The sequence below is a fragment of the Stegostoma tigrinum genome, chromosome 34 (assembly GCF_030684315.1).
Source record: "Stegostoma tigrinum isolate sSteTig4 chromosome 34, sSteTig4.hap1, whole genome shotgun sequence".
Classification (NCBI taxonomy): domain Eukaryota; kingdom Metazoa; phylum Chordata; class Chondrichthyes; order Orectolobiformes; family Stegostomatidae; genus Stegostoma; species Stegostoma tigrinum.
This window is the reverse complement of record NC_081387.1, coordinates 19,727,280-19,745,464: the sequence shown is the minus strand read 5'-3', so window position 1 is coordinate 19,745,464 and position 18,185 is coordinate 19,727,280. Positions and strand designations below refer to the sequence as shown.

The following is an 18,185-nucleotide window of genomic DNA, read 5'->3' as shown; positions in this document are numbered from 1 at the left end:
ACCTGAGAGGATTCAAAAAAGATTTACCAAGGATGTTGCTGGGTCTGGAGGGTTTGAACTATGGGGAGAGGCTGAGTAGGGTGGGGCTATTTTTCCTGGAGCATCAGAGGCTGAGGGGTGACCTTATAGAGGTTTGTAAAATCATGAGAGGCATAGGTAGGGTGAATAGCCAAGGTACTTTTCCCAGGATAGGTGAGTTCAGAATTAGAGAGCATAGGTTTAAGGTGAGAGGAGAAAGATTTAAAAAGGGACCTGAGGGGCAACTTTTTCAAGGCCAAGTGACTGAATGTATTTCAAGAAAACAAAAGTTACTTTTCTGGAGGCCAATGATGTTTGGGGAGAGAACAGGAATGTGGTATTGAAATAAAGGATCAACCGTGTTGAATGGCAGATTAGGATCGATGCAATGAATGGCCTATTCCTGCCCCTATTTTCTAAACTTCCACAGCGCAAACCACTGAAACTACTTTTGTTCACTGGCCTCTTGGGATCTCACCGTTGTTTCAAGGTTACTGTAACTTTCATAAATAGACAGTGTCTCTGTTAGTATACCTACTCAAGGTAAAATGTCTCTGTCTTTCTTCCTTTTCTTTCTACATTATTTGTCCACTCATACTTGGTTGGTAAGGAATGAATTCCATATGTGCTAATCCTAGAGTAATAAAATTACCGTTGAGTTTAAATTATTAAACTCAGGCAACGCATGTAGAGTCCAAATTGCCAAGTTGTTTGAGTGTTAGCTGGAGTATTTAGCAATTCTTGATGGGACTGTTCCTTGAAATTGATGCACCTCTGCAGCTTCACTTATGACTAGCCTGGTTATGGGTTTGCCACTGGAGCTGGACTTCTGTGCCGTGTCCCCTTTTTGCTTTCCATTGAGGTAAAGTAAAATATCTACAGTGGGGAAACTCTGAAATCCTCAGCACAACAAACTGCAAGCATACTAGAAATCCTTTAAATTTGGAAATTACTCTTCCACAGTCTCTGCCTTTAGCTTTGCATGTGGGTAGTGTAATTACATTTGAGATGAAGAGTTTAACATACTTGGGCACAAAGCCAAATCGGATTGTTCTCTGCGATATGTTGGATCAATTTTTGGAATGACTCTTCAGAAAGGTATTGCTTGGAATTCTTTTAATGTAAGCTATGTATCAGCATCTGTATCTGTCTGTCTTTGATTCATGCATTTCTGCTCCATTGCAATTCAAGTGTAGCATTCCTATCACTGTAAGGTATTTCAAGAGAACAGGCGAGCAGTCATTTGGAATGTACAGATAGCTATCCAGGAACAGTGTGTTCTTTAGTCAGAATTTTAATTGATGTTATCAATTACCTACCTTTTCTAAGGGAAAACAAACTACTGGTTTTAACCTGTAATTTGAATGACGTTGTCTACTGCGTTCTTAATATCATTTGATTGGCTGGCCTTGAAAGGTTCCACTACGCCACCTCAGCAGAAGAATAATAGATCTAACAATCCTGGGATGATAGACTGTCACAGCCCAAAGGGCTTATCAATTTTCCCTCTTCAACTCTTGCTTCTTCAACTTCTTCATCTCTTCCTTCTCACTCCCATACACTTTCCACTTTATTCCCTCTTTAAAAATATCAATGGACATAGCAGTGCATTGTTGCAAAGAATTCTGTAATTTAACTACAGTTTGTATGCAAAGATGACATAATTCTAATCGCCTTCAATGTGTGCACTTTGTCTAACCAGCATTTGATCACTGAATTCTCTTATAAACCTTCATCAGCGTGATGACGTGACCTTGTGTTTCATGGTTTAAAGATCATCTGAGAAGATGGCCATTTATAGCAATGTAAAACTGCTCTGTTAGTATGATCTGGCTTCATTTTATTTAAAGTCATACAGCATGGAAACAGACCCTTTGGTCCAAGTTGTCCATGCTTGACCAAGTTTCCCAAACTAAGCAAGTTCCATTTGCCTCTAAATGGCCCCTATTCATGTACCTGTCCAATTAGGTCTTTAATGTTGTAACGGTACCTGCATCTTTTCAAGGTCTGTAAGAAGCGGTGATTGTTCATTGACCAGATCAGGTCCTTATGAAGTTTATTTCAGGGCAGCTGTAGAAGCACAAGTCTGGTTTCATCTGGTGTCCTATTGAGCACCGGAATTTAGAGAGGTATCATATTTGATGCCCTATTTTATCCACAATGAGCTTCTGCTGTTTTGCTTAACTGCAGTATCAGGATATTTGCGCCATGACCCCTCGTCTCCTGCCACACTACATCTAAAACTTGAATATGCTGACACTCTTGGTTTTGGGGACGGGAGGGGGGATGCTGATTCCTCGGGTTATGTTCCTTATTTGAACCAGATGTGTTCAAGTGGAAGATCGTAGAATTGATCTTGCCCTTGACCAACATTGTAATCTTTCTCGGTGCCTCCATGTTGGGATAGATAGTCTCAGGATGTAGCGATCGTTTGTGTTTGCACCAGAGACTAGTGACAACTCCTCCAAGCTTGTCTGGGCACTGGGTGATGGGAGGCTTGGTCTTGCTCTGATTGAGCTGACAGTTGATTACCCTTTCATTTTCACTCATCACTGGAGAATGACCATTTGACTTCCTCAGTACAATGACAGCTATGCAATGCAACAGCAACCATCTGTTCAGTAGACTATCATCAAACAAAAGCCAGCACCCTGCTGGAGAGAGAAGTGGTGTACCTGTGAAAATATGGTCTGTTTTCAGAAGGGGAACTTGTCCATGAGGAGTGTGAGGAGACAAGTGATATTTGCTGAGTAGAACTTCAGAGGAAACTATTTGAGGAGAGGGTGAGAAGACATTAGTCTTAGGTTGTGACTGGATGAATGTGAAGAGAACAAAATGAGGGTGGTCCAGCTCAAATGTCTGAGCTGGTCCCTATGATTAGCTGCAGATTGGTCGAGGAATGAGTGGGGACTGTTCGTGTTGGTCAAAATCACAACATAATTTGATACTTTGTTACAAGGATGTGATACCTCCACAAGATGAGATTCACTGGAAGGGAGAATAGGAAAAGAAAGAACAGGAAGCTGCTTTCATAAAAAAGCCTCCATATTTCATGAAACCAGCGGGGAATTTTTTCATTGTTTTGTTGTGAAATTTATTGCCAGTAAAAGGATGGGGTTTGACTGATTCTTGGAAATACAAGTGCTGCTGATTGGATCAGAGCAAAAGTGTGATGAAATTCATGAATAACTAGTTAGCTTAAAGGCCAAAATCTTGCCTAAGCAAGTAGTCAATCCGCATGCAGGCAAATACAATCCATTAGGCGTCTGCAGCATTTAAAACAAGCTCTGAGATGTAATTAAAAATTGTTTTTTTAACTTAATCATTTCTCCTGCATTGCAAAAACATCCCACAGGCTAGAGGCAGATAATGCAAAAGGCCACCTAGGATGAGAGCAGAAAGGGAAGAGGGAGCAGATGGGGATGTAAAATCTGAGGCGCCAGAAAATTGTTTTGTTTTACAAAGATGAATAAATAGACACGTGTTCTTTTATGTTGTGGGAAAGTGCAGAGGTGACCTCTCAGTTGAGCAGTGACATTACTGACCAGAACTGGCTACTGAGTGAAGATGCAGAAGGCACTGTGAGGCATCTGCTGGACACACTACTAGCAGTGTGATGAAACTGAAGTGTATTACCTATTAGAAACATAGGAACACGAGTAGACTATTCAGCCCTGCAAGCCTGTTCTGTTGCCTTACTCCATATACCCGTCTTTGACCCATATCCCTTTGCCTGGCAAAAAGATGACCTATTTGAGATTTAAAATTCACAACTCATCCTGCATTCACTCTCATTTGTGGACTGAGCTCCAAGTGTCTACCACCTTTTGTATATAGAATGCTTCTAACATCTCTCTTGGAAGATCTGGCCCTGATTCTCAGACTATGCCACTCATCTTGAGTCCTCACCAATGAAATTGCTTACCCAGTCTTGAAGACCTTGATCAGTTTGCTCTTTTTTTCAGCTAAATTCTATAGAAAACTGGGCTAATTTGTACAATCTGTTTTCATAACTTAACCCCTGAAGTCCAGGCTTCATTGTTGTACGCTTACGTTGTTCTCCTTCCAAGTCTAATATATCCTTCCTAAGATGTGGTGCCCAGATCTGCTCTCAGTACTCCAAATAGTCCAGGGTTTTGTACAATTGCAACTTCTGTGTCCTTATACTCCAGTCCTTGAGATATAAAGGCAAATGTTCCATTAGTTTTCTTGATCATTTTCAGCACCTGTTCATGACATTGTAAAAATCTACATAACTGAGCCCCCAGGTCTCCTTGGACATCCACTGTGATAACCTCACACTGTTAAAAATAGCTTCAGGGGGGCCTTTAACAGAGGTGTTCAAAATCATGAAGAGTTTTGATAGAATAAACGAAATAAAAATGAAACAAAAAAAACTTGCACAGAACCTTGGGTTATGCCGAAGTGTTTTGCAGGTAATTTGAACTGTGATGATAGATTAGATTCCCTATGGTGTGGAAACAGGCCCTTCGGCCCAACAAGTCCACACCGCCCCTTGAAGCATCCCACCCAGTCCTATCCCCCTATAGCCCACACACCCCTGAACACTATGGGCAATTTAGCTTGGCCAATCCACCTAGCCTGCACATCTTTGGAATGTGGGAGGAAACCCATGCAGACACGGGGAGAACATGCAAACTCCATACAGACCTCAGGGTGGGATCGAACCCGGGTCCCTGGTGCTATGAGGCTACAGTGCTAATCACTGAGCCACCGTGCCAGCATGGCATATGGAACAGCACCCATTCAAACAAGAATAATAATGAATCAGTAACCAGAGGTCATTGTGGCTATTCCTTTACTGTATCTGTGTCCATTCCTTACACCACAAGGCCTGCAATAATTCAAGAAGTTGCTCACCGTTGTTTTCTCGAGGGCAGTTAGGAAGGCAGCAAATGCTTGCCTTGTCGTTGCTGTTTATATCCTATGAACGAATAAAAAGATAGAACTGGTCATGAAAGGGAGATGATTTATTCTGTAATTAAATTTACAACTTGAATAAAGTACTTGAAAGGATAGAAGCATAATTAATAGCAAAATTCTAAAGACGCTTTGACTATATGTTTGAATAGGAAATACTTGCAGGGCTATGTAAAAAGAGCCAGTAAGCAGGAATAATAGGAGAGCACTTCTATGAGTTGGTGCATATACAGTGGACCTTCTGTGACGTATGAAGAAAGACACTTGCCTTTATGTCTGTTCTGGATAAATCAAGAAGTTCTTTTAAGGATAAAATCAAAATGCTGCAGTTGCTGGAAACCTGAAATAAAATAAATGTGCTGGAGAAGCTCAGCAGGTCGAGCAGCATCTATGAAGAGAAAAATAAGAGTTAAAGTTTCAACTTTAGCATGACTTCTTCTGAACTAAAAGGGGGTGGAAAATTGTAGTTTTTAATATCGTAGACTGTGGGAGAGGAGGAGCAAGAAGAACAGATTCTGAGGGTGCCCTGAGCAAAAGGCAAAGGCAGTGATAATGGAGGTAGAAGGAGGATGTGATTCCAAGGCATACAGGGATATGGTCCAAGTGCTGGAAAATGGGATTGGAATAGTTAGGTGTTTGTTTTTGACCAGTACAAAATTGATGGGCTGAAGGACCTTTTTCTGTGCTTTCTGACTGAGAGGCTCATGTGTAAAACATATAAGTGTGAGCAGTGAAAAAGGACAAAACGGGTCTGATGAAGGGTCTAGGCCCGAAACGTCAGCTTTTGTGCTCCTAAGATGCTGCGTGGCCTGCTGTGTTTGTCCAGTCCCACACTTTGTTAAAACGGGATTGGGTCTTTGTTTGAGGGAAAATGAGTTAGAGAACCCCAGTAGAAGATTCTATAAGTCGGGACAATGCAATGGAGAAACTGGGAAAATGGAATGGACTCTTTGCAGGAAACAAGGTGTGACAAAATGTAGTTGTGGTAACTGTGGGAGTCAGTGAAAATGAAGTGAATATTTGTAGACAACCTATCCCCAGAAATTGTATTTTAGTGCCTCTATGGGAAATTGACATAGCACCAAATTATGAAAAGGTAAAAGAGAGGTTAGGGCCACTGCATCCCAAAACCGGCCCAGCCTGTCTCCGCCTCCCTAACCTGTTCTTCCTCTCACCCATCCCTTCCTCCCACCTCAAGCCGCACGTCCATTTCCTACCTACTAACCTCATCCCACCTCCTTGACCTGTCGGTCTTCCCTGGACTGACCTATCCCCTCCCTACCTCCCCACATATACTCTCCTCTCCACCTATCTTCTTTTCTCTCCATCTTCGGTCTGCCTCCTTCTCTCTCCCTATTTATTCCAGAACTCTGTCCCCATCCCCCTGTCTGAAGGGTCCGGGCCCGAAACGTCAGCTTTTGTGCTCCTGAGATGCTGCTTGGCCTGCTGTGTTCATCCAGCTTCACACTTTGTTATTTTGTATTTAGGGAATGCGTTTTTGACTATTAGACATATCAGAATGTTTTACTGCCAATGAAACATAGTGGGAAATTCCCATAAGCCGCAATGTGATGATCACTGATTTTATTTTGTGATGTTGACTGAGGGATAAATATTGACCGAGAGCGAGGCGAACTTGCTGCTCTTCCTTAAATTACTGCCCTGGGATGAATGGGGCCTTGGTTTAACCTTTCACCAGAAAGACGGTGTATCCAGTTGTGTGCAGCATTCCCTCAGAAGCATCATTCGTACAAGCTCACCCATTGAGTGGGACTTGTGATTCATGAGGTTGAGTGTTATCAACCGGGGCGTTCGTTGTAGATGAGATTGAAGGGAGTGAGTTGATTGATTCTGTGATACAATTGTGGTGGAGTCCCATGGTTGTAGAAAGGGATCTGGATCTGCAGCTACTTATGTGTCAGCTATCGGCCTAATCCTGCACCCAGTTAACAGATTCACCAGAAGAGAACGCGAGGAGAAAAGAACCCATGGATGGAGTTTTTCTTTAATATATATCTTGGATCTTTCCCACTTCTTTAAATCTGTGTTGCACAGTTCACTAAGCTTCCTGATGGGGGCCACACAATTTTCAATCAACTGCAACTAATTCCCAGTTAAACTGGCATGGCGCCACTGTTTCACATTAATGGCAGAGAAGGTTGCCAAGAATAAAGCTACTGCCAGCATAGGATCTAGCCAAAAGTCAAAGAACTCAACCTACACATTCTGCATTTACCAGAGAGAGAGAGACGTCCTGAAGCAATTTCAAGGCAGAATCTTAATCTCGTTAACAGTCAACAACTCAGCACTTAGCATTAACTTGCTTGTTTGTATTATCTGAACTCTTGACTGCAGATTTGTGCCAGATATTCATTATGCAATGCGTAAGGCAAATTCCTTTATTAAAACCCAGTCTGTAATTCCTTCTCAAGCATCCATATGTGAAGCATCTGAACGCCTCCAACTGGTGCCTGTCTTCCTTTTGCAGTTTTGAAATACAAATATGTTTGCAAATCCATTCTCTCAAAATCCTGAATTGAACTTTGCAAAGGCTGCAGTCAGTAGACATGTAGTACAGCGCACTATGATATAGTCCAGCTGCTTGTCGAGTCTTTTTACAGGTAGTTTACCCAAGCAACTATATTTGGCATGATGGTGAGCCTCAAGAATTGATTTGATTCCAAGTCTGTACGTTTATTTGTGCACTGTCACTGAAACTCACGCTACTCGTCCTTGTACTTGAATCTTGCAGCGCAGAGACCATTCAGCCTGTTATTACCTATACCAGCTCTCTGAAAATAGTGCATAACAGCCTCACAATCCCGTACTGTTTCTGTGTAGCTCTGCATGTGTCATCTGTCCTTTATAAGCAAATTGATATATATTTTTTAAAAACAGATTACGACTGGAGTCACAAGACAAGTACATGTCCCTGTGCTGGATTTCCTTTTGCCTTCATTTATCAATCTGTTTTCAGTCCATAGCCATTAAGAGCCTGTGCTGAAATAACTCCGGTATCCTGTCACCATGTCACCCTTTATTTACATGTGGAGAGTCCTTGACATTGATCCAACTTCTTCAGAGCCAGCTTTCAGTGAACAGAACCTTTGACACTCCTGTTTATATCTGTCAGCCAGGGCTCTCTGTTTGGGCCAGGTTAACAGTCCCAATCAGGGAACTCATTCTGTAAGGTCCACCTAGTTAACCATGTTACATTCACTGCATCCTTCCCCCTCTAAGCCCAAGGACATAGGCTGGTTTTTTTTTGTAGCTCCTCCTGGGGCATTTTAGCGTTGGATCAAGCTCCTCCAACTCTGCCTCTGATTTGAGTACAGTAGCTTACCTCAGCACCTCAGAAGAAATTTATTCTCCTCTTTAGATGGCAAAGGTGTTGAGGCAGCACCATCTGCCATATCCGTCTCAGATTCCAAGATGTCTTCCACGTGTGACGGAAAAGGAGAACCTTCAGGTTCTGGAACAATCAGAAAGTCTGTTGAGCTGAACAACTTTTGATCCTGCACTGTTTGTGAGCTTGCACCACTCACATAGTCAGGACCGTCACACCTACCCAAACTTCCCTCACTGGACCTGACCTCGTATCAACTGTGCCTCTTACCCATGCAGGACCATTCCCGTGGTTCCTACACCAAACCTCATTCCCTAAAGTAAAATTTCTTACTCTTATAGTGCAGTCTTTTGTCTGGCATTGATGTCCCAGATGCTGTCTCTCCTATCCAGAACAGGCGAGGGTGTCCTCTTGTACTAGAATACCCTGTAAATCGTATGCTCCACTTTTTGTTGCATTTTCTAATGAAAAAGCTAGTTGTAGTGCCTGTTTTGAGTCCAGCTGAGCTTCAGCTAGTCTGTGCCTTTGCATAGTTACACCATTAATTCCACATACCGAATGGTGTCTCAGCATCTTGTTTAAAGGCTAAACCAAAGTCACATGCCTTTACCAGTCATCTTAACCTAGTCAAAAACCCCAACAGTGATCCTCCTGGAGATCGCGAGGACTGCCTAGTCAGAGATACCACAGTGTGGAGCTGGAGGAGCACAGCAAGCCAGGCAGCATCAGAGGAGCAGGAAAGTTGACATTTCTGGTCGCAAGCCTTCTTCAGAAATTCCCCTAATTGTCAAATTATTGAATAAAATTGATTGCATCTCAGAATTAAAGGAGGCTTGGCGTCTTAATATTTCTTGACTAAATCTGTCGACTCTTGAAAGATATCTGGTGCTCAGGGAATGTTTGGCACCTAATAACTGAAAAAGCTGTAGGTTTACAAGCTGTCAGGAGAATTACTCATTGATTTTCATCTGCTCCAATGTCATTTGCCCAAAAAAAAGCATTCTTTCAATCCTGCTGAAAATTGGGCTCAGTATGTGGAATGAATCAAGCTCCCAAATCACTGCCTGATGCCAGAAATGCTTACCCAACTCAAAAGTTGTGATTGTTGCAAGGGAATTCCTCCAGCAACATGCTTTTCTCTCATTACCACTGAAATAACTTCACAGAGGCCAATATTCTGTCACCAAGTCACCCTTATCCATGCCTGAAGAGTCCTTGACACTGATCCAGCTCCCTCAGAGCCAGAATGAACAGAATGCCTTATACTCTTACTTATGTCTGTCAGCCAGGGCTCTCTCATTAGACCAGATTAACAGCCCCAGTCAGGGAAGTTATATTTTGAGGTCCACCTCATTACAATCACTAGATGAGCTACTGAATTGCTTCAGATCACATGAATTATGAAAGCCCATTTTACCCAATATTGCTGGTGCAACCATAAGGCCATCATTTCATCGTAACAATTTATTTGAGCAAATATATTTTGGAGGGTACAGTTTGGTGTTCTAAACCAAAACCACCTGTGGCCGAATAATTCAGTGAGCGTTATGCACTTAATGCTCCAACAGCTAGTCCTCCCACCTCCCTACCACTGCTTTATGTTCTATTTTCATTACAGTTCCAAGAAGATAAGTGAAATGAGGGGCTGGAGACAAAAGGAAAAACAGCATTCTGACTGTACAATGCGTTTGTCACATGCTATTTGCTGCATTTAGAGCATGTCTAGTTATCTATGTTATATCAGTGTGTTCCAGCTACTGGGAATAAAAATGCAAGTATTTTAGACCCAGTATTTTGTGCCCCTCTGAAAATAACTCCTTCCTGGGGTATGGTTCCACAGGTATGCTCTAATAGCTTGCTGGAAAGGGGCTTTGTTCACGCCTCAGTGTGGACATCAGCACATTATTCCATCATATTGGGCAGTTTTCTCGATTTCTGATAGTTATCCTCAATCTTTCGTGCCTCCAGAAGGAGTGGCTGTGTGGTGGTGACTGGGGAGCTTTTCCTTGGTTCCTCAAATGCAATCCGGCAATACTGGGGCAGTAGTGTCTTGTGCTGAGCTTAACTGCCGTGGTGATGAAATCTTGGACTTCCCTGTGCTGAATGGGATTTGATGAATCCCGGACCAAAAAACGGTTAAGGCAAGACACTGATATCTTCTGCGTAATAGATCAGTGAAGCAAGATGATGGAAGGAAAAATCTGGATTATTCACGGAAGCTTCAGGGTTACATGGCAGTGTTGCCAGTTCTGAATCAGAAAGTTTACAAGTAGAACATTTCCACTGGAAGTGCAAGATAAATGTTGGGATAATTTAGAACCTGGCTTATGGGAGCATTATCATCTGCAAGTTCTTCTCCTGCCACAGACATCATCTTGACCCCAAAATATATTGCCATTCCTTCACTATTGATGAATCAACATCCTGGAACTCTCTTCCAAATATCACTGAGCATGTCAACACCACGTAGACTTTAGCAGCTCAATTCAACATCTCAAGACTTAACTTTTAAAAAAGGAAGAATTTCTTCTCAAGAGAGAAAGAACATGAAGATGTAATTAAACGTACTTGCTGTATGTAAGGAAAGAGAATTTGTTAAATCTTTTCTGAGGAAGAGGTCCCAACACGTTAACTCTTTTTTTTTTTTTGCCTTCACAGATGCTGCCAGACCTGCTGGGCTTTTCCAGCAACTTTGTTTTTGTTCCCGATTTACAGCATCTGCAGTTCTTTCAGTTTTTATTTTGTTAAATCTAACATATTGTTTCTGGTTCTGAAACATTGATCGAAATCTTGATGTTTACCAAATAATCTTTGTATTCTTTAAAAACATAATTTGGCCAAACTGCTGAAAACTCTCATTCTATGCTGGTTCCTATGCATAAGTCTGAATTAACCTTTCACTAACTGATTTAAAGCCAAAATATTCTATTAATGTGCAAGGTGAGCCATTCTCTAAAAGAGAACTTTGCTCTGACAAAGTCTGTTGTTTGAAACATTAAGCATATTGAGATGATAGCTAGCCTGTGCACTGACGAATTTTCAGTGGTGTTTTTTAGTTGCTACTTCAGCCTGACATTTGTTTTGGTTTCATTCATTCAGCTATGTGTGCTGCCATTTCTCACTGCCTTTTGCATGTTTTCTTTCTGAATTTTCTCTCTCAATCCATCCTTTAGATCGGAAAGCAGCATTTCTGTGATGTTAGCTCTGCGTTCCCATTTTCGTCTTTTCACAGCTAACATTTACACCTATTTCACACATTTAATTCCTCTTTACTATCATTATCACTGCCTTAGTCTTTTTCTGTGGGCGCTTTCACAATTAGTTCTACTTCCCCCTATCGACAGCATTAAAAAAAAATCATTTTCCAGCTCCTTTCAGTTCAGATGAAGTCAAACTGTACTTGAAGTGTTAAGTCTTTTTCATTTGAAGCCGTTGTCATCACTGTTGCTGACTTTGTTATTGAATAGACTGCGTTTAATTTCCAACTCTCTAATCTGCATGTGGTTAACCAAATCAGATAGCACAAGTTGTAGGTTGAAGCACCATTCTTAAGGTTTGAATGAATAGTCTACACAGACATTCGTAGTGCAGTACTTGGGAAGTTGAACTTCTTTGGATCAGATGTTAAAGTGGGATAGAAAAGATCACATGATATCTTCTGGTATACATTCATCCCCCAGATGACTCCTAAAACACAGAATCTGGACTTAACTTGATGCTATTTGTAAAACCTGGCTGTGCATGAGTTGGCTATAACATGTTCCCATATTACAGCAGTAACTTTATCTCCAGCATTACTTCACTGGTTGTAAAACACTTTGTAGGACTGTGAAGTGTGTGATACAGAATCGTTGTGGCAACTTATAAGGCAAAATAAGCCCAGGTATCCTTTGTTAGGGAGGACGGTCACCAGCGTTTTAAGCAGTCAGTAGTTGGCTGCTGCTGGCTTTGTAATGACAAAGACAGCAACTTTAACTGTACAATTAAGGATTTAACTAAACTTGGCCAGTCCAAGACTGCTATGGCTAGAGCTGGATAATGGCCAGTCCAAGACTGCTATGGCTAGAGCTGGATAATGTACAAAAGCATGCACGTGCAGTTGAGTAATGAAGTTGATTCAGTTGCCTTGTTATCAATACTACTGTTCCACATACAGCAGCAATAGCAAAGACCCCGTACCTCACTAAACCCTGATGACAGCGGAATTGTCTCCTTTCGTTGCAAACCTGCTGGTGTAGTCATAATGTGAAGTAAACGTGCAATTTATACTATGACCTTTCACCTTTCCCAGAAAAGCGTGAAAGTGCAGTTAATTTTAATCCCTCACAGTTGTCCATGCACATGTAAGAGAAATTGTTCTTTTAACAGGGCAGTTTTGTGCAGGAGCTTCAGACAGAATTGTAGCTTCTTCATGGCTCCATTTACCAGTTGCACAGCCTTAACTAAAACTCTGAGATGATTTATTCCTGATTTGAATTGGAGTTCCTGCTTTGGCCACATCGGAATGTCGATAGTGCCTGAGCCACAGCACGGTGTATCTGCGGCTGATTCGTGATGTTCTTTTCCTGACTCTGCAGGAATCCCTGCTGTGAGCCATGCTAAAATATGTTCATTGTACTATATACAGCTTTGGACTCCTTACCAAGGGAAAGATTTAAAGGGAGAGTTTATTGGTTTGGGATTAGTGGGCAGCCTTGCAAGGGAAGATTAAGTCGACTGGGTCTCTATTTTTCTATAGTTTGGAAGAATGAATGGTCATCTTGTTGAAACATGTAAAATTCTTTTGGGCTCATTAACGTAGAGCATAGATAGAGCATAGAACAGTACAGCACAGAACAGGCCCTTCAGCCCACAATGTTGTGCCGACCATTGATCCTCATGGATGCACCCTCAAATTTCTGTGACCATATGCATGTCCAGCAGTCTCTTAAATGACCCCAATGACCTTGCTTCCACAACTGCTGCTGGCAACGCATTCCATGCTCTCACAACTCTCTGCGTAAAGAACCTGCCTCTGACATCCCCTCTATACTTTCCACCAACCAGCTTAAAACTATGACCCCTCGTGCTAGCCATTTCTGCCCTGGGAAATAGTCTCTGGCTATCGACTCTATCTATGCCTCTCATTATCTTGTATACCTCAATTAGGTCCCCTCTCCTCCTCCTTTTCTCCAATGAAAAGAGACCGAGCTCAGTCAACCTCTCTTCATAAGATAAGCCCTCCAGTCCAGGCAGCATCCTGGTAAACCTCCTCTGAACCCTCTCCAAAGCATCCACATCTTTCCTATAATAGGGCGCCCAGAACTGGACGCAGTATTCCAAGTGCGGTCTAACCAAAGTTTTATAGAGCTGCAACAAGATCTCACGACTCTTAAACTCAATCCCCCTGTTAATGAAAGCCAAAACACCATATGCTTTCTTAACAACCCTGTCCACTTGGGTGGCCATTTTAAGGGATCTATGTATCTGCACACCAAGATCCCTCTGTTCCTCCACGCTGCCAAGAATCCTATCCTTAATCCTGTACTCAGCTTTCAAATTCGACCTTCCAAAATGCATCACCTCGCATTTATCCAGGTTGAACTCCATCTGCCACCTCTCAGCCCATCTCTGCATCCTGTCAATGTCCCGCTGCAGCCTACAACAGCCCTCTACACTGTCAACGACACCTCCGACCTTTGTGTCGTCTGCAAACTTGCTGACCCATCCTTCAATTCCCTCGTCCAAGTCATTAATAAAAATTACAAACAGTAGAGGCCCAAGGACAGAGCCCTGTGGAACCCCACTCACCACTGACTTCCAGGCAGAATATTTTCCTTCTACTACCACTCGCTGTCTTCTGTTGGCCAGCCAATTCTGTATCCAAGCAGCTAAGTTCCCCTGTATCCCATTCCTCCTGACCTTCTGAATGAGCCTTCCATGGGGAACCTTATCAAATGCCTTACTGAAGTCCATATACACCACATCCACAGCTTGACCCTCATCAACCTTACTAGTCACATCCTCAAAAAACTCGATAAGGTTTGTAAGGCATGACCTACCCCTCACAAAGCCGTGTTGACTGTATTTGATCAAGCCATGCTCTTCCAGATGGTCATAAATCTTATCCCTCAGAATCCTTTCTAACACCTTGCAGACGACAGACGTGAGACTTACCGGTCTATAATTGCCGGGGATTTCCCTATTTCTTTTCTTGAAGAGAGGAATTACATTTGCCTCTCTCCAGTCCTCAGGTACGACTCCAGTGGAGAGCGAGGATGCAAAGATCTTCGCAAGTGGCGAAGCAATTGCATTTCTCGCTTCCCAAAGCAGCCGAGGACAAATCTGAACGTAGATGCTGGAACAATTTTTCCCGTAAACTAGGGGCTCACACCCCCTTGGTAAGTGGTTGGACATTCAGTGCAGATATGAAGAAACATTTCCTCCATCGAAAGGTCGTGAGTTTCTGAATTCTAATCGAGACATCTGTGAATCCTCAATCCTTGAGTATGTTCAGGTCAGGTTTCATTGATTTCCATGATTTCTAAGATAATGAAGATAGTGTGGGAAGGTGAAGTTGAAGTGAAAGGTCAGTCTCTTTTCTCACTTGTACATGATAGGGCCCTCTTGCTAGCTGTGCCAGTAACACAGGCTGAGATTCCCAGGTAGCGTGCTCCATATAGATGTGTTGAGGCTGGGAATAGCTGCTTATTTTGTGATTGGTGCTTTTTTTTCCTTCCTTCCTTCCTCCCTCCCTCCCTCCCTCCTTCTCTCTCTCCCTCCCTCGCACTCCTGAAGAGTGATGGATCATCGATGGATGTGCACATCAATGTGGAACAGAGTCCCATCCAGGTAACTTTGTGTTCTCTATCTTTTCTTTGCCCCCACTGTGTACACTCTGTCTTTTCTCCTTTTCATGCCATCTGGTTAATTCACTCCAATCATTAACCTGTGCTGCTTCTGCCTTATTCATCTGTGCTGTTTGCAGTTGGCATGTAGGTTGAGGATGTATAATAGGTAGAGAATGCAACAGTGCAATAGAGTGTAGCTGAGTTCAGTTGGCATGTATGTCATTTTCCTAAGACCTAAAGGGAATGTGTGTTTGGCAATGATTTGCTGAGGGAATCTGCAAGCCGGAATCCTTTGCCATATATTTAATGTTGAGATCATTTGTGCTGTGGCTGCACCATGCCTTGTGCATTTCCAGCAACTTAACATCGACACTGATCTATATGTTTTGATTTGAGTGCTTCAGGTACTTTCATTGTATGTCTAATCTGTTTGATTGGAATATTTTGTAGTTACAAACCAGCACTTGTCATATTTGCACACCTCTTTGGCACAACTTTTATCACGAATGGTGAGGTTAGTTTGAATTGTATTTCCTGCTCAGCTTTGGAAACCACTTTGCTCTTGCAAGTCTTCAGCATTATGGGAGGAAATTTGCATATGTGTCTAGTTTAAAAGCGTGAGGAAGTGCGGACTATGAGAAGTTGTTTCTCGGATAACACATAAAACTAAGATTCTGTCTCTTCAGGCAAGAAGTGCCCCAAAGATATGGTTATCTTCCTGGTACTCTGGTCAATATTTATCTGCCTAAAAAATTTACATCACTCTTTTAAAAAAAACATAAACTGGACTTAATTTCACTGCTGTTTGTTTGATGTTATGTATAAATTAGCTGTTCTGTTTCTCGCTTTGTAGTAGCAGTTACACTTCAAATGTTCATCATTGGTTGCAAGGCACTGTGTGAAATCCTGAGCTTCTGAAAGATGCTATATAAACCTTTATTAAGTTTTCTAAGTGTGGGATTCGAGGGTGCTTTCTACTTGGTGTAAGTGGCTCTCAAATACTTCCTCTGGAGATCACATAATTCAATCTAACAGATAATATTGCCCTCTAAAATCGCTGTCATACCTTCTGAAATAATGTTACTCTTATATCTGATGAAAAGGCATCTTTGCAGAAACGTACTTGAGAGGTATACAACACCATAATCAATGTGTTAACAAGCCAGCAGAGAGACAACAGAAATCTGGTGGCCTTGGGCATTTCCCCAAGGTGTTGTTTGAAATCTGGAGATGGTAGATTTAAATACAGGTAGATGCTGCTTCCATTGAGTTGACTTTGGGTATTTATGCAACAATTATTGTGATGCTTCTGGATTACTGAGGAAGAAAGGGACCAACATCCTGATTCTGTTGTGCTTTTCTTGATTTTCTTGTGTAGGTGTGCATCAGATTTTTTTTTGGAAAGCTTTGCAAGGTCTGCTGATGCGTGACAAAGTTTGTAGAGAGGGGCGGAGGGCTGCAAGCACTTGAGGGGAGCTATGCCCTGGAGTAGAGTGGCACCATTTGAGAGAACAGTAGGAGTAGAGAGAAAACACAGTTGAATTTGGGTGTGACTTGCGATTGTAGATACTGGGTGACCTTTTGTTTGAGTCACTCGTGGATATGGGCCAGCAGTTATTGGTCATCCCTTGGAAACAACTGAGTGGCCATTTCAGGGGATAGTTGAGAGGCAGTCACATTACTGTCACAAAAGACCAGACTGGATAGTTTCCTTCCCTAAAACACTTCAGTGAACCAAATATTTATTTTCACAATCAGCAATGATTTTATGATCGTCATTAGACTTTTGAGATATTTGTTGAATTTGATCAGTGGATTTTGAACCTGAGACCCCATAACATTACCTGGGTCTCTGGATGACAAGTCTAGAGTTAATACCAGGGAGCCATTGCCTCCCCTTGACTGAGGTATTGCTTTCTTACGGCAACTAGATTTGTGTGTCAGTAGTTCTGCTTATTCTCAATTTGTGAGCAGGTGTGTTTCTACCTTTTGTAATTTCACTGGACAGAGAGGGCGTGTCATCTCTGAATACAACACATGATACTGGAACGTTTGAAGCTTTCAAGTCATCCTGTGCAGTGGACATTGTTGTTTTGCGAACTGGTTAAAAGAAATGAACACTTCAGTGGTATGATGGTTGGTGCTGTCATATTATAAGATCAGTGGGTGCTTGCAATCTTTCTTCTAATTCCCTTCTCACCCAAGCTGTGGAGAGAGGGAGAATGTGCAGGCAATCCCCGGTTTGCTTTGTAAGTTTGCGCATTCTTGTATTGGCAGGAAGATGAGTTTGCCGCCTGGTAGGCAGTACAGAAGCAAGCGCATGAAGGTGTAATTTGCTGCTATTGCTTATGTTTTGAGTCTTGCAAGCTTCCAGGATGGAGAAGATATTCAGTGCCCTCCATTGCCAAGGCCAGTTTTGTTGCCCAGCCATTACATGATGTTATGTAACTAAATTAACGTGGTATAGGAAGACATTGTGTTTGTCATTTGGAAGTGATACAAGAGGACTGATGAGAAACAACAACATTATTTTGACCACTCCTCAGTAATGATGGAGGCTGTGGACAAGGTTTACAGAATGGTACCAGATGTGGAAACTTATGACCATCAAGGAAGTTTGTGGAATGTTAAAGTGTGGCCTGACGGACGTGGTTAAAACACGTACGTGTTTGATAAAGTAGATGTACCTCCTGTTGTGGGGAAGTTTATAACTGAAACATGATATGGGGAAGCACTTTTTATCCACAGAGTGATTAAGACATGGAAATTGCTAGTGCAAGGAGTGCATGAGGCCAGTAGCACAGAAGGGGAAGAAGAATATGTATGTGAGGGAGAAACAGAGGTTACAGTGCTAAGGTGAAGTAGGACTGTGGTTCATGCAGTGCTTAAATAAGAACGTATACACATAGGGCCAAATGGTATGTTTCTGTGCTGCTAATGCTTACGTAATTGGGTTGAATGGTGACCTTGGCACTGTACTAGTTTTCCCCACAGATTTATGCAGGCTATTATTATGCATTTGTTATTACAATGCATTTCCACCCCAATTA

The 18,185-nt window shown here is 42.2% G+C and overlaps 1 protein-coding gene across 6 annotated transcripts in view; it reads left to right on the top strand.

Annotated features, from left to right (window-relative positions):
* Positions 1 to 18,185, top strand: part of LOC125446472 (large proline-rich protein BAG6-like) — a 96,585-nt gene that overhangs the window by 34,530 nt on the left and 43,870 nt on the right. For 3 of the 6 annotated variants that reach the window (XM_048520070.2, XM_048520069.2, XM_048520071.2), the window contains exon 6: positions 15,083 to 15,136. The exons of the other annotated variants lie outside the window; for them this stretch is intronic. In XM_048520070.2, coding sequence (XP_048376027.2) covers positions 15,083 to 15,136 — 54 coding nt within the window. The remainder of the gene's footprint in view (positions 1 to 15,082; positions 15,137 to 18,185) is intronic. 6 annotated transcript variants of the gene reach the window in all.